This window comes from Meleagris gallopavo, chromosome Z (assembly GCF_905368555.1).
Source record: "Meleagris gallopavo chromosome Z, MGAL_WU_HG_1.1, whole genome shotgun sequence".
NCBI lineage: Eukaryota > Metazoa > Chordata > Aves > Galliformes > Phasianidae > Meleagris > Meleagris gallopavo.
In genome coordinates, this window is record NC_139435.1 from 41,486,745 (window position 1) to 41,500,199 (window position 13,455).

The window sequence follows — 13,455 nt, forward strand, 5'->3', positions numbered from 1 at the left end:
TACAGCCCTGAAGGCTCCAAAGGACTTTTTCAGAAAGCAGACTGCAGAGGAGGTGATACTCATTAGGCAGATGATGCAGAAGCCACCATAGGAGAAATCTTCCACTACTCAGATCTACCAGAAGCACTCTGTTGCCTACCACTGGCACATTAACAAAAGCAGATTTGACATCCCACAAAATCATGGTTTATATCAATGTTAGATCATAATTCAGGTACTGTGAAAGAGCAAGGAAAAAGAAACACTAAAGATTTATAAGTATGCTAGACCAAACAAAAAGAATGCCAGTACAGATGTTCCTTTTTAAAGTTACAGATAGCTTCAATTGGTTGCTTTTCTTTAAAATCTCCGCAAGCCAGCAAACACTCCTTGTAATATTTAAATTATTCAGTACTTCTTAATAAGATAAACACAGGAAAACTAGAATATACCTTTTCACAGCTCATTTTGTTCTTTCTGCTATTACTAAACATTTCCTTTCTGCTTGAATACATCTCTCACTATTTAATAGGATATTGGTTTTGTTTAAGAAAGTTACAAGAGTTTCCATGCATTTTGTTAGTGGTGAAAAAAAAACTCACGGTGAAAGGATGGTTAAAAATTCATCTCCAGCAACTTAATACCCAAAGCATTGAATTAACAAATCTGCAAGAATCATGCATTGCAACTCTTTGGTAATCCTTCTAATTAGGTAAGATTATCTACAGTTTTAACATGAAGAGAATTTAAGGAATGCCATGTCAAACAATGGGACACTTCCTTTGGAGACAAATTTCAGGGTGTTTTTCATCCTACAGAGAACACTCTGTAGGTGTTTCCACTACGTACCAAAAACTCAGTTCAACAAACCATTCAGTTTAATACAAGGAATCACAAAGTCATAGTGTTTGGAAGCGACCTCTGGAGATCATCTACCTTAACCCCATGCTCAAGCAGGTTCCCCAAAACAGTTTGCACAGGAAAGTGTCCAGGTGGGTCTTCAGTACTTCTAGAGAAGGAGACTGCACAACCTCTCTGGGCAACCTGTTCCGATGCTCTGTCACTCACAATAAAGAAGTTCCTCCTCATGTTTGCCTCAAACTTACTGTGTTCCAGTTTCTGCTTGTTGTCCCTCGTTCTGTTGCTGCATGCCTCTGAAAAGAGCCTGGACTCCTTCCACTTGACTCCTGCCCTTTAGATATTTATAAACATATTTATAAGTATTGATGAGACCATCCCTCTCTTTTCTTCTCCACACAGAACTGCTCTAGCTCTCTCAGCCTTTCCTCATAAGGGAGATGCTCCGGGCCCCTCATCATCTTTGTGGCCCTCTGCAGGACTCTCTCCAGCAGTTCCCTGTCTTCTTTGAACTGGGGAGCTCAGATTTGCACCCAGTACTCTAGATGTGGCCTCACCAGGAAAAAGTAGAGGGGGAGGATCACTTCCTGACCTGCTAGCCTTGCTCTTTTTAAAGCAACTCAGAATATCACTGGCCTTCTTGGCCACAAGATCACACTGCTGGTTCACGGTCAGCCTGTTGTCCATCAGAACATCCAGGTCTTTCTTTGCAGAGTTCCTCTACAAGAGGTCAGCCCCTACATAGCCTGTTCTGGTGCATACAGGTATTCCTCCCCAGGTGCTATGCTCTACACTTCTCTTGCTGAAATCTATCAAGTTGCTCTCTGCCCAACTCTCCAGTCTGTTCAGGTCTTGCTGAATGGCAGCACTGCCTTTTGCTCTGTCAGCCACTCCTCCCAGCTTTGAAACATTAGCAAACTTGCCGAGGGTGAACTTTATCCCTTCATTCTGGTAGCTGATGAAGATGTTGAAGATGACTGGACCCAGCATTGACCCCTGGGGAACACAACTAGTTACTGGCCTCCAACCAGACTCTACACCATTGGTCATGACCCTCTGAATTCTATGAGTCTACTGGTTCTCAATCCACTTCATTGTCCCACTCATCTTTCCCACATTTCCTACTCATCTTTACAAGGATGTTGTGGGAAATGGTGTCAAAAGACTCGCTGAGAGAAGGGACACATCTCCCCGCATTTAACAAAACTGTGATGACATCATAGAAGGCTACCAAAGTGGTTGAACATAAATTCCCCTTGGTGAATATATGTTGACTACTTCTGATAACATTCTTTTTTTTTCCAACTGCTTGGAGATGGCATCCAGAACAAGTTGCTCCAGAACCCTTCCAGGACAGAAGTGAGGCTGACTAGTCTGTAATTGCAAAGATGACAAAGAACAGTTCAGCAATCACTTCTGCCAGTTCTATCAGCACTTGTGGGTGAAACCCATTGGGACTCATGGATCTGTGGACATTGATTTTGCCTAAACAATCTTTCACAAGCTCCTCAGCCAAGGGTAAGACATTCTTCCACCAGACTTTACCTGCCCTTCAGTTATAATAATCACAGAATTGAAAATTAGGTTGCTTTATTTTGATTTTATGGATATGTGTACCAACTAAAAATATGCAAGATAACTCTCTAATTTTTTTTTCACTGAGAACTGTTTTTAATCCAAAAACACAAAAAGCAGTGTTCTTCACAGACATATTTTTTTTTACTATTTTTTCATAGGCTAGAATCAAACATCACAAATACATTAACAAATTTGCCAATAGGGCACATAACTTCCGTAATTCAGTCTGATGTGACTCATTAGGAACAAAATTGTAAGTACTCAGTCAACAGTTAACAGAAAATGTACTTCCACTTCTTGTGTAGCCAAGGAAAACTAAGAACATCATTTTTCTTCTCCCTTGCTCAAAAACAAATGTTACACTCATAAAACTGTACTAATTTAAGATACACACACTTTTGATGTCATATACAAGAATACTATTTCACAGAATCACAGAATATTTTGCATTGCAAGGGACCCAAAGGATTTCAAGTGGTATCTTTTAACACAGAGTAAATGATGATATAAAAGCTAGGTAGGTAATACATAACCCTTCCAACTCCTGCAATTGTGTGGTTCTGTGAAATCAGTAAAGATGCTGTACTGTAACTGTTCTTCATGCTTATTTTATTTAATTAACCTAGAAATGACTGAACAAAACTTCTTGGATAAAAATAAGAAGGCACTCCTCGTTGTCCACACTCTTCTTATTAGACAAAGAAAGAAGTAAGCAAAGAAACCATATCTCCGGAGACAGAAAAGAAGGAGATGACTTGCAACCACAATCCTCTCTTTTTAGGAAATATGGGCCTCAAATAGGAATTTCCATATAACTATAACTTGCCCTATTTTGTCTGCATGAAAAAAAAGACTTCCTCACAGAAAATAGGCTGACAGAAACTTCTGTGCCGCATCTGCTGATGGAGACCAGCTATTGGCATTTTACATTGCAGAAAACATTGTCCTGTGAAAGCTGCAGCAGTGTTAAATAATCATATAACAAACATGAAAGGAGCTTTATTTTGGAAATGTTTTCAAAAAGAATTAACAAGTTCAGGAAACACTGTTGATTTCCTGAGAACATGGAGTGCACTCACCATGAATCATTAACTCTCACTTGAGATCATCATTAGCCACACAAAAGCAGAATTATAGAACAAAACATTTTAGAAACAACTTACCAACCAAACAATTGGATAAAATTTCTCATAAAGCCATGAGTAATTTGGGAGAAAAACTGATCTGCAGCCAGATAAACAAGGAGATGAGTAAACTGCTTTAAATGACATAGGTCTTTTGTAAAAGAAGGAGCTCAGAACAAAGTTTTCAACCCTCTTTAATTCTGTTTTGTCCTCACAGTTTACATTTTTAAACAGCGCAGGGGGAGAAAAGGTTATGGGATAACCTCAAGAAAGAGATTTTTCTTCTACCCTTGCTAACCTGCAGTGCAAGACTTTCATGAAAGGCAGACACCCAAATAAAGATCTAACTTACTGACTGGATAGAGACAACATTGAAAACCTAAACTTCCAATGCTAGTTTCTGAAGAAGTTCATTCAACAGCTTCACAGTCCTTTGGTTTTCTCCTCCATTATGTTTAATTCTGTATGCAGTACGGATAAGAAGGCTACAAACTTCCTTGCTCATGTCAGTTGTCTCAGTAATCTGAAGGAAAATAGAGAAATGGGATATAATGCAATTAATTTATTAAGTGCAAGTTATTCTCTATTAATATCAGGAATATAACGCAGATCTGCCCCTTACAGCTAAACACATGAGATGCTCTGAAAATAAAAGCTGAGCTCAAAAGAAAATTTCATTTTGTCCAAGCAGTCTGTTTTGACACATCGTGGATAAATTCGGCATCTTTGAAACATCTGGGGTTATCTAAGACTAAAGGGAAATAAATCAAGATATCAAAAAGTTTTTAAACACAAATAGACAGACCAACCATTTAGGAGCTGTCTCCTTGGAAACCAACTGAAAGCATATTAAATTCTTGATGGGTTTAGGGAGACAATTCAATTCTATAATGTTTCAAAGAGTAAAAGTATATCCCTCTGCTAGATGATGACAAAATACCACAGACAGACCCAAAGGCATAATTTTTGCAGATCCGGTGGGTTAATCTCAAGTTTTACTAAGCCAACCAAAGTCACTTCCATGCAGCACAATTTGGTGCTGTGTATGGTTTTGGGTACCTTAATAGAAGAAACACATAAAACTACCAGAGAGTGTAAGTTATTTAACTTATCAAATATAAAATCAAATAGGCATCCATTAGTTGCAAGATTTTGCATGGAGAATTTCTGCAGCTTTATTGTTAGGACAGAATATTTTTTCCAGTCAAGATGTGTCAAGAAGGAAAATAGACTATAGCTGAAATAAAAAACTGCTTTTATGTTGGCCCACAATGGCAGAGGAGTATGTTGATATACAGCAATAGAGGTTGAACCTTCCTACCAATATTCGATTACATTTTGGTGCTGTGCAACAGATGGCAGCTGAGGGGCAGCCTGACATGGAAGTGTGTATGAAGCAAAGGTCTGTCACTGAATTCCTCCATATTAAAAACAATTCACCCCCTGACATTCACTGATGCTGAATGTTTACGGAGACCAAACAGTGATGCTGTGGGTGGTGCGTCTCAGCAGTGGCGACAGTGACATGAATGACAAGCCACATTCTGTACAGTCATGCACAGCTATCATGTCATGAAATGAAGAGCGTCTCAATCAGCTCATCCATATGAATCGGTGGATTATGACCAGGGAACTGTGTACAGAACTGAGTGCCAGTTTCAGTGCATTGGAAATGATGACGAGAACATTGAGATATAGCAAAGTTTGTATTAGGTAGGTCCCTCAATGCTCACACATGAACAGAAAGAACACTGTATGAACCAATATAAGGCTGAAGGTGACAGTTTCCTAAATCTCATCATTACCAGTGATGAGATGTGGTGTTACCACTATGAGCCAGAGTTAGAACAGCACTTTCTGGGGGAACAACATATCAGATCCTCACTGAAGAAAAAGCTGAAGGTGCACTTCACCTCAGCGATGTGCACTGTCTTTTGGGATAGGAAAGGGGTAATCCTCTTGGATTTCCTGGAACCCCAACAAACCATCAATTCTGACTGCTTATCAAGTTGAAGGCTCAAACTTCCAGAATCAGACTGCAAAAGAAGACAACCTTTCTCTTGTTAACATGATATGGGCAGGCCCCAGACCAGTTCGAAGACCATGGAGCACAGTGCCAATCTTGGCTGAACTGTCCTGTCACATCTACCATACAGTCCAGATTTGGTGATTTCTGATTTCCATCTGTTCAGGCCAAAAAAAATGGACTGCGTAGGCAACATTTTCCTAGCCGTCTAGCAGCAGTGAAACACTGGGTAACATCTGCTAGCGCAGATTTTTACAAACATGGCATGCAGACTTTTGTTCACTCCTGGAGAAAATGCATAGCTAATGGTGGTGACTGTACTGAAAAATAGTGCTCTGTAGTGCTTTGCTCAATCAAATAGTGTTAATGTGTTCTTTGTTTTTGTTGAAGTTTCCATGGAATTAAATAGAAGATATTTCTTTCAGAGTGACCGACACAGATTATACAACAGATTAGCTATTGTTTGTATAGTCAGATCTTCTTTAATTCTCTTTCTTAAGATGTAGAATCTTAAATCTGAGTTTCTAAGGAAGGAATGTTTTACTTAAACTGGGGGGGGGGGGGGGGGGAAAAAAAACCAATCACTACTTACATGGGAAATACATTCCTGTGCAATCATGTGTCCTCCAGAAGAAAAGAGTAAAAAGTTGGTAAGAAGATGTGTTACTAGACACTGGGTATGATATTGTTCTGTATCTGCTATATTGTTTATAGAAGCCTGCAGCTCTCCAAATGAAAGGACAGTACGGTTGTAGAACATCATTAGATGACTGTAGACTGCTCGAGATTCTACCTGTAAGAAACAATTTCAAAGCATGCAGGATCAGAGAAGAGTAAAAGTCACCTATGGTATTTTTCCTACGGATTTATTTACTAATCAGAAAGGGAATACTTGGCAGAAATACTCAAACATAAAGAAGTCTGCATTTAGGCAGCAAGGCAAACAGGGAAAGAAGGGCAGTACACACATTTCTTTCATACTGATTCATCCACAAATTTGGGCAGAATGGATTTGTTAACTTTCTTTAGTCTTGCAAACTAAGCAAGGAGGGCACAAAGCCAGGATTTGACCTTTTTTAATAATAAAAGGAAATAGAGAAAGTCCCTCAGTTGAACATGGTCAGATTTTTGCATTGTGGGAAAAAGAACAGAGGATCCTCAGGGGCTTATTTCAGCATTGCTGCTAAAATCAATGAAATCCCCATGCAACCTGACCTCAACTGATAAAACGTTCTGGTAAGAATGCCATTTTTTTCCATCTTCCTGTGTTGCTTGCAAATTATGTTTTTACCTTTTGAGTTAGCCAATAAAAACTTATTTTTACTGGGTATAGAAAACAGAAGACTTTGGCTCTTACACAACATAAAAAAAATTAACATTAATTTTGTTCACTCTATCTAAACTAAACAAATTCATAAGCAAGTAAATACATAGATAAACACTTAACCTGCAAACACATAAGTGCAAGGGCCAGGGAAAAAATATAGCACTACAAACGCAAAAGGACAGGTATTTCTCAACCATGTTCAGAAAGACAACTTGTTTCAGTCAGTTACCTGACCTCATTTTTTTTCATCCCTTCTCCATTAACATAAATAGTCTGAAAAGGCTATAATAAAAAAGCAAGACCTAACTTAAGGCATAAGCTTAGCATTAGCTGTAGGAATATGTGTCAAGTAGCCTAATCTGTGGCAAATAAGTTTTTTTCACTCAAAATAACTCACGATCACACTGACCTATGAGTAACTGCATGGGATCTCAGTGGAAAAGCTTTCTTCTCACTGAAGTTTGTCATACAATGATTGAGAATAACAAACTGATAGTATAAGGGACAAATAGGAAGGTTTTACACATGGGGCAATGTGATTTCATTCTGAGGTGCTGGAACTGAAAAATGCTGTGTATATATAGAGCTCAGCACTTTGGCTTTACTCGGCCGTATTTATTGCTTGGATACTGAGTATTGTCCCAAAAGCATATTCTAAAACTCTGGTTTCTTTACACCACTGTACCTCTAATCTAAAATCAGTATTCTAGCTCTGCTCCTGGAGTATAAGAAATTAAAGAGAAAAAAAATTAAAAGTGATATGTGAACTTGCATAGGTAGTAGGGGGAAGGAAGGAATGACTTTATTACAAAATATGCAGGACAGTTAGAAGTAAAATGACAGCATGCTGTTTTACTAGTGTGATGTATTAAGCTGCATTTTTAAATCAAATCAGTTTTTGAACTAGAAAAACTAGACACTATAGTCAGATTTTAAAACTGGGCTTACTAGATCAGATTGCTTAGGCTAGTTCAGACTTGCGTAACAGGTCTCAGTTAAAGACTTCCATGCATTTACAGGCACACAGAGACACACACCAGTCTATGCAGAACAGGGACTAAAGTTCTGACACTGCATCATTCTGCTAGAGATTTAGGGAATGTAATATCCTTATATGTTTTATATATATATGGCATGTATCTCTGCTGATTTTTGGCACATTATGAGATAAATCAGAGTAGATGAGTGAGGTTGGGATTCAGGGATTCTGTGATGATTATCTTCACTACTTCAACTGCTGCTGTGAATTGTCTGGTGTTTCCTTCTCAGAAGAAGCCATCGCACAGGAGTGCAGAATTCTGTAACTCCCAGAGTAGTTGTATTTCTAATTCAATGCATTTACGTTATTTAAAAAAAAGAGAAAAAGGTGCTAATCTATACAAGTCTTTAAAAAGTGGGAAGAGTTTCTAAATGCCAGCAAGAAAATTCATAGAAATCAGTTTTCCACTTCTCCACTGCAGTACAGATCCCACGAGACCTTGCAAAACCAGTACCTTCCTTCTTCAGTATAGAGCTTCAATTTTTCTGGTATGCTGGTTGCGTACTATTTATTTTATAGATATTTAGATATATATAGATATTTTATGAGATATTAGCAGACTACTGAGGGATTATTGCTGATTATTATTAACTACCCACCATTGTTTGAGTCCTTTGTTGGTTTTCATTCTCAGGACAGTAGTAAAAAGCCAACAGCCACAGCAAAGCATCTGGAGCTACAGCTGCTTTCATTAATTGTTCTGCTGCAATATCCACCCAGTCTCCAAAACAAGCAACCAAAAACCAGATTTCATAAAGGTCATCAGAAGAGCTGGAAAATGAAAATTATGCACTTAAATATTTTATTAAACATTTTAAAATTTCTTAGGTTAACTGCAAAGAGCACTGATATGAAAATAAAGATAGCTTTAAGATAATACTTTACCTGCTAAGCAGACTCATTTATCTGCAAACAGGTAAAAGAGGATACACTCAGTGCTATTAACATATTAATCTGCCCATAAAACAGAGTATCTCTAACAGCAGTTTCCAATATATAGCAGTGACAAAATATTACGTATTAAAATATACACCATAAATTATTCTTACTTTATACTCTCCAGTCTAAGGACTACCAAAATTTTAAATCACAATTTAAATACTACATTCTAAGGTACCGTTGTCTTACTTTGGTTTTCAATTTCTCTATCTTGTTTACACAGCACATATTTTTGGTAGCTTATGAGGAAGTACATTTAGGTGAAGTAAGAATAAATTTTTTAAGGATATCCATATCCTGACTTAAAATTCAGTTCCTCTTTAATGAAGATTTGGATGATACTTACAATCTGGGCTATTGCAAAGGAAAAGAAAGATCTGAGTGGGCCACAGCTTATCTCTACACTCTCTCACGTAATCATCTAAAGCAAAGTTAGATCATTTTCATCACAATTGATCCAACTAACAAAAAGAGACAGAAGGGAGTGACACAAACCAAAGGTGGGCTTCCCATAATCAAAAAGTTAAACAGAGCATGAAAAAAAGAATAGCTAGCAGAGATCAGCTGTACATAGTCTAGTTGAAGGCCTGTAGCAAGCTGTATTGGGTCTGGTCTTATTCAACATTTATATCAATAACATGCATGAAGGGATGGTGTATATTCTGCTGCCTTTTAGTAAGACCTGAACAGATGGGAGGGTTGGGAAGAGAGGAACTTGGTAGTTTCAACAAGAGCAGATGTAGAGTCCACAAAGATGATGAGGGGCCTGGAGCATCTCCTTTATGAGGAAAGACTGAGAGAGCTGGAGCGGTTCTGCTTGGAGAAAAAAAGAGAAGGATGGTCTCATCAATGCTTATAAATAAGTTTATAAATATCTAAAGGGCAGGAGTCAAGTTGAGGGAGTCCAGGTTTTTTTCTGTTGTGTGCAGCAATAGAACAAGGGGCAACAAGCAGAAACTGGAACACAGTAAGTTTGAGCAAATATGAGGAGGAACTTCTTTACTGTGAGAGTGACAGAACACTGGAACAGTTTGCCCAGAGGGGTTGTGGAGTCTCCTCTGCAGATAATACCTGTCTAGACACGTTCCTGTGTAACCTACTGTAAGGATACTGCTTGAGCAGAGGGTTGGGCTAGATGATCTCTAGAGGGCCTTTCCAACCCCTACGATTCTCTGATTCTGTGACAGACAGAAGGATAACTGAAAGGAGATCAAGAACCAGGAACAAATAATCCTATTAAGTCAGGGAAAGTGTTTAAAAATCATAGGTTTTTCTTAAGTTTCATTCCTGGGGATACCTAGAGCTGCAGTATCAACTTTCTCAGGAAATTTCAAAATGTTTTAGAAATTTCTAGAGTTAATGAATTTGTCTGGTATTAATACATCACCTGGAGAATGTGACAAAATGATAGTTGGAATAAACTGTTTTATCATTATGACTTTCTAAACAGGTGCAATGTCCTGTTTTATGACTGGACTTGATGTGCACAGATAATGTCTTGTCTATGTCTAGACTGTGTCTATGTGTAGTTTATATTGTTGACTCATGTTGTTTATGGGTAACACAGAACTTACTGACTCTGTAAATGATATTGTCTATGTGTCACAGAATCCCAGGGTGTCAAAATCCAATTCTTAGGAGACAAATCTACTGCATTATTTTTTTCTGATAAACTTGACCACTGACATCATACATAAGAGGCTGATATAAAATTGGCAGAAAAACTGAGTTAACTGATACAGACGACACCATTGTCCATATTCTACAACTTTTGGAGGGTGGCAGCATGTCCCTGACTGCAAAGAACTAGAGATCTATGACAAAATATGACACTAAAATTCCTTAGATAAGGGAACAGGATCAGCACTGCTAAAGTCTTTGAAGTTATTAGAATCTGCAAATGCAACATAAAAACCTTTGAAAAATAAAACAAAACCTAGATAGTGATCTAGGACAACAGTCTTTCATTCAACAAAATAAACTACTTATCTGACCATAATTCTGACCAATAATGCTGTGACAATATAAGTGGATAGGTTAGGTCTGAAACCCAATCAAAAAAAAAAAATTAATTAAAAGATAATTATTGCGAGATAGTTATGGGTAATACTGGCAGTATTTATGACTGGAAGCATTCATAGCTCGAACAGTAAATACATGTCCTTAGACATATGTAGTACACTGCTTTTAGCAGGTACTAAGCAGAACAGAATCTTACTTTTTCCTAGATAGTTTAGACACTGTTAAGCATACAACTCACCATGACTTTCCTGTACCATGACAGTGCCTGGTCTAGGGTAATGTAACTTCCACTTCTGTCCCCATTACAATTTCTGCCTATTCTGTAGTGGCAACCATGTAAACCAATCTATTGTGGCTCATTTTTTCTGGGATGTTATTTTCCCCCCAACCTTATGTAAGTTCATTTTGTTTTAAAATATCACATAATATTTATAGTTTACTGAGATGACTAAAGATAATAAAAATAATTGAACACAGAATCACAGAATTGCTCACGTTGGAAAACACCTTCAAGATCATCAAGTCCAACTACAACCTAACCATAATATTCTAATAACTCACCTCTAAATCATGTTCATGTCCCTAAACATGAAGCAATCTGTTCATTAGAAGAGGACAGAAAGATTTTTGCTGTAAGACTCAGTGTTTGGTGAAAAACAAAATCACTGGAAAATCAGAGCACCTTAAAAACAGAGAGTAGTGACTATGAGAGAAAAGAATACACTGTGCAGTAGCTATTTTTCCTCCTCTGTTAATCTTATTAAGTAGAAAGGATATAGAATCAGGAGTAAAGCAATGAATGAAAATTAAATACAGTTCCTTGTTGATATTAGTGCTTAAGAACTTAGGTCAGATCTGTTTTCTTGCCAGCTGAATGGGATTTTGGAGAAAAAATAATTGTTGCATGAATTCTAAAGGAAGTAGGAAGATACTCTGGCAAGTACAATACTATTCAAACTCATATTAATTAATTAACAAGGCAAAGGAGATGAAAAGACAATATAAGCCAATAACGGGCTAGAGAACAAAGGAAAAGAAACATGCTTCTTTTACTCTATGACAAATGTTATTTTATTTGTTCTGAGTTACATACTTTCAAGAAACTGGGGTCAGACACTGATCAATTTCAAGGACAAAAACGTTTCACAGATTTGAGAGCAGAACAGACAAGACACAGCACTGAGCTGCAGTTCATACAGAAAGCAAGAAACAGGCACCAGACAGCCAAGCCTCAGAGAGAGCAGCAACAAGCTTTTTTTTGACAAGAACAAAAATAAAAGCCTTCACACATTGACCAAAACAAAGTGTGGATTCAAGGATCTGCCTTTCAGAATCTGTATCACCCAGGTGTTGTATGTTTCTATTAAGATACTTCATTTTTAAAATCAAAACGAAACTGGTTCCTGGAAATTTAAAAGCTGTTTAATATTCTTTTGGAATGCTCACTCTTGAAGCAGATCTATACAGACATCATTTTTTCATTCTTTCCATATAGTTCTGGAATATCTACTACTAAAGCAGAATTCACCTAAACAAGCACAATCACTCATTACAGTAACTATTTAGAAAACAGACACCAAAGGGCAACAGGTCAGAAAATGGGGTGTCAGCTCAAAGAGCAATATAACAAACACTGAAATATCTTCATGAATAAAATTAGAAAGTTTGAATGTTCGTACAAGCCTTTAGAAACTTAGTATAACCTCATACATAAAACAGGCCATATCCAAAAGGCTCTTTCCAAAATTAGCTGCTTTTTCAGTGGAAGTATTCTCCTGTTACACCAAAAAAAATGGGGAAGTGTCATATCAGCTTTCCAACCAATATGCTCATCTCCTTCTCCTCCAGCTCATGATATGGCTTCTGTCTTTCCACCTGATGATCCTTTCCATGCATATTCTCACAGTACTTCTTCAGAACTTAACTCGTGATGCTTTAAGGAGCCAAAACTGGCTCCTTTTAAGTGTCTTTAGGATACTGCATCCTAAGGAAAAGTTCTGGTTGATAACTTTGCATTGGACCCACTCTGGACATGACAGTGACTTTTCAAAGTTCTGGTTAAACAGAATTGAAATGCAATCATGAATCAGTTTTAAAATTTAATGGGAGAAATGGCAGAGTAGGTAGGTAAGTATTTACAGCTAGCTGTCTGCTGAAATTTAAGGAAAAAGGCTTTTTTTTTTTTTTTTACTCAGGGGCATATTGGCCAGGTGCATAGATGCTACAAAGTTCTTGTTCAGTAAGTAACATAAGCACTAGACTAAAACAAAGCTAAATTTAACAGAAGAATACAGACTTGATGAAATGTGGTTGTTTCAGATGACTTTTAGACTTTTCACAAAGTAACACATGCAAATGACAAAAAGCTAGAAATACTGCTTACCTAATGTTTATATCTTCTACTATAGACTTGAGCATATCCGAAATGTGTTTCAAATGCTCCAGCCAGTGTGTAGATGGCAATTCTGAGGAGGGAGAATGAAAATAAAAGTCTCAGAAGATGGCTTTTCACTTTTTATTTTGAAAAGTTTCTGTCCAAGTAGAAAAGAACAATAAAATTGAA

General features: G+C 37.5%; 1 protein-coding gene across 5 annotated transcripts in view; it reads right to left on the reverse strand.

The window, feature by feature from the left end:
* Positions 1 to 2,534: 2,534 nt before the first annotated feature.
* The window catches only part of FANCC (FA complementation group C), an 89,834-nt gene continuing 78,913 nt past the window's right edge, over positions 2,535 to 13,455 (reverse strand). For 4 of the 5 annotated variants that reach the window (XM_085214021.1, XM_085214020.1, XM_085214024.1 and 1 more), the window contains 4 exons: positions 13,276 to 13,357; positions 8,531 to 8,702; positions 6,158 to 6,358; positions 2,535 to 4,062 (listed from right to left, as the gene is read on the reverse strand). In XM_085214021.1, the coding sequence (XP_085070147.1) occupies positions 3,919 to 4,062; positions 6,158 to 6,358; positions 8,531 to 8,702; positions 13,276 to 13,357 (599 nt within the window). In that variant the 3' untranslated portion in view covers positions 2,535 to 3,918. Of the gene's footprint in view, positions 4,063 to 6,157; positions 6,359 to 8,530; positions 8,703 to 9,552; positions 9,684 to 13,275; positions 13,358 to 13,455 lie in introns of those variants that run through there. The other variant, XR_014880629.1, reaches the window with a different exon arrangement.